A 1,580-nucleotide genomic window follows, 5' to 3' on the forward strand; every position below is an offset into this window, starting at 1 on the left:
TTAAAGATGTTTTTGTTAGTCTTCAAAACAAATGTAAAGAATTTAGTGAAGCCAGCTGTAATCAGCTCACTGACTTACTGCTGACAGTTCAGTTGGTCCCAGAAGTGTGTTGAAAGCAATTTTGGTGTAGATTCTTCTACCGTAATGTCATAAATAGCAAGAATAAGTCAGGAGATGGAGAGGTATGTATGCTGATTGAATTATAGTTTTTAGTTTGGCATCTTACTAAATTCAGGGCCCTGTCAGCTAATATGTAATATTCTTATTGATCCCCAGAGTATTTTAAAGTATCAAGAAGTACCAGACATTTGTTTTTGTATTTTGTAGATATGAGGATAGATTTATACATACATAGTGTTCAACACAGTAGCACCATACACACACACAATCTGCTGTTTTTATTGATCATCTTTACAGATAGTTGATTTTACGGGTACCTAGTTGCCAAAGTCAGTTACTATACCTAGTAGGTTTTTGTCACTAAGAAGTCAGTTACCTTACTTAGTTGATCCTAGCTATTTCTCTCTTTTCATCACATTAATGTATTACAGTCATGAGATAGATTGCATTAACCTGATTCTATTGATGAAGGTTTAAATTGACCAAACATTTAATGAAAGTATTGTTGGGCAGTTGGTCTGAGACCCCCTTTGGACATGCATACCTTCAAGTATCCCCAGTAATTGCCACTTTATGACAGTATTTATGGAGTTTCTGTACAAACAAAATTGATAAAGCAAAACCAAACACTACGTATATACAAGCACCCCAGGTGTTAATGGGTTTTTGTAGGGATCAGTGCTTGATATTTACTATCCACATAGGGACAAAAGCCTCCATAGTGCATTGTTTTACATACGTTTAAAATACTGAATAACGCATATATTTTTGTAAATGTGTTCATATGGGTGTGTAATATTTGCAATGTATTTTAGCAGAAATAAGAATTGCTAAAATTAACAGATTTATACAGTTTTGAAAGTCTACCAGTAAATAAATTGTATTTATCCTTTCCAGCTTATTCAATTCCATATAATTCCAAGATGCGATGGGGATCTTCCAAGGAATGATGACATATACATTGCCATACAGAATTACTGTGCTAGCTCTTTAAAGCCAGAGGCCACAGAGGAACTCAAGTCTCAAGCAGAGCAACTAAGAAAAAGGTTATATGAAGCCAACTGAACTTGTAAAATATTTGAATATAATTTTGTGAGTCATAGACATTAATAACATTGTAATTTTGATGTTAGCCTTTTAAATTGTTGATATTACAAAATCGACTTTTAAGTTGCTGTTATTATAATTTCGTATTTTGAATTGTAAATATTACAATATCTTCTTTTAAATTTGTGTTATTACAATATCAAGATGATTGTTTTGTATAAGATTGTGGTGTTTTAACAAAAACGCACAATATTCTTCAGATGTGATTTGAAAGTCACAGAATAATGAATGAGGTTAATCTGTCTCAGTAGATGTATCAAATAAAGTATTTTGATAATACAAAATTTCTTATCCCATGTAATTGCAAATAATTTTGTAAACCACTGCCTGTTGTTTATCTAACCATTTCTCTA

The 1,580-nt window shown here is 32.0% G+C and overlaps 1 protein-coding gene across 5 annotated transcripts in view; it reads left to right on the top strand.

Moving 5' to 3' along the window:
* Nucleotides 1–1,504, top strand: part of LOC119589171 (deaminated glutathione amidase-like) — a 15,370-nt gene extending 13,866 nt beyond the window's left edge. For 4 of the 5 annotated variants that reach the window (XM_037937766.1, XM_037937764.1, XM_037937763.1 and 1 more), the window contains exon 14: nucleotides 1,018–1,504. In XM_037937766.1, coding sequence (XP_037793694.1) covers nucleotides 1,018–1,185 — 168 coding nt within the window. In that variant the 3' untranslated portion in view covers nucleotides 1,186–1,504. The remainder of the gene's footprint in view (nucleotides 1–1,017) is intronic. The other variant, XM_037937767.1, reaches the window with a different exon arrangement.
* The last annotated feature ends 76 nt before the right edge of the window (nucleotides 1,505–1,580 follow it).

Source organism: Penaeus monodon, chromosome 25, assembly GCF_015228065.2.
Source record: "Penaeus monodon isolate SGIC_2016 chromosome 25, NSTDA_Pmon_1, whole genome shotgun sequence".
Lineage (NCBI taxonomy): Eukaryota > Metazoa > Arthropoda > Malacostraca > Decapoda > Penaeidae > Penaeus > Penaeus monodon.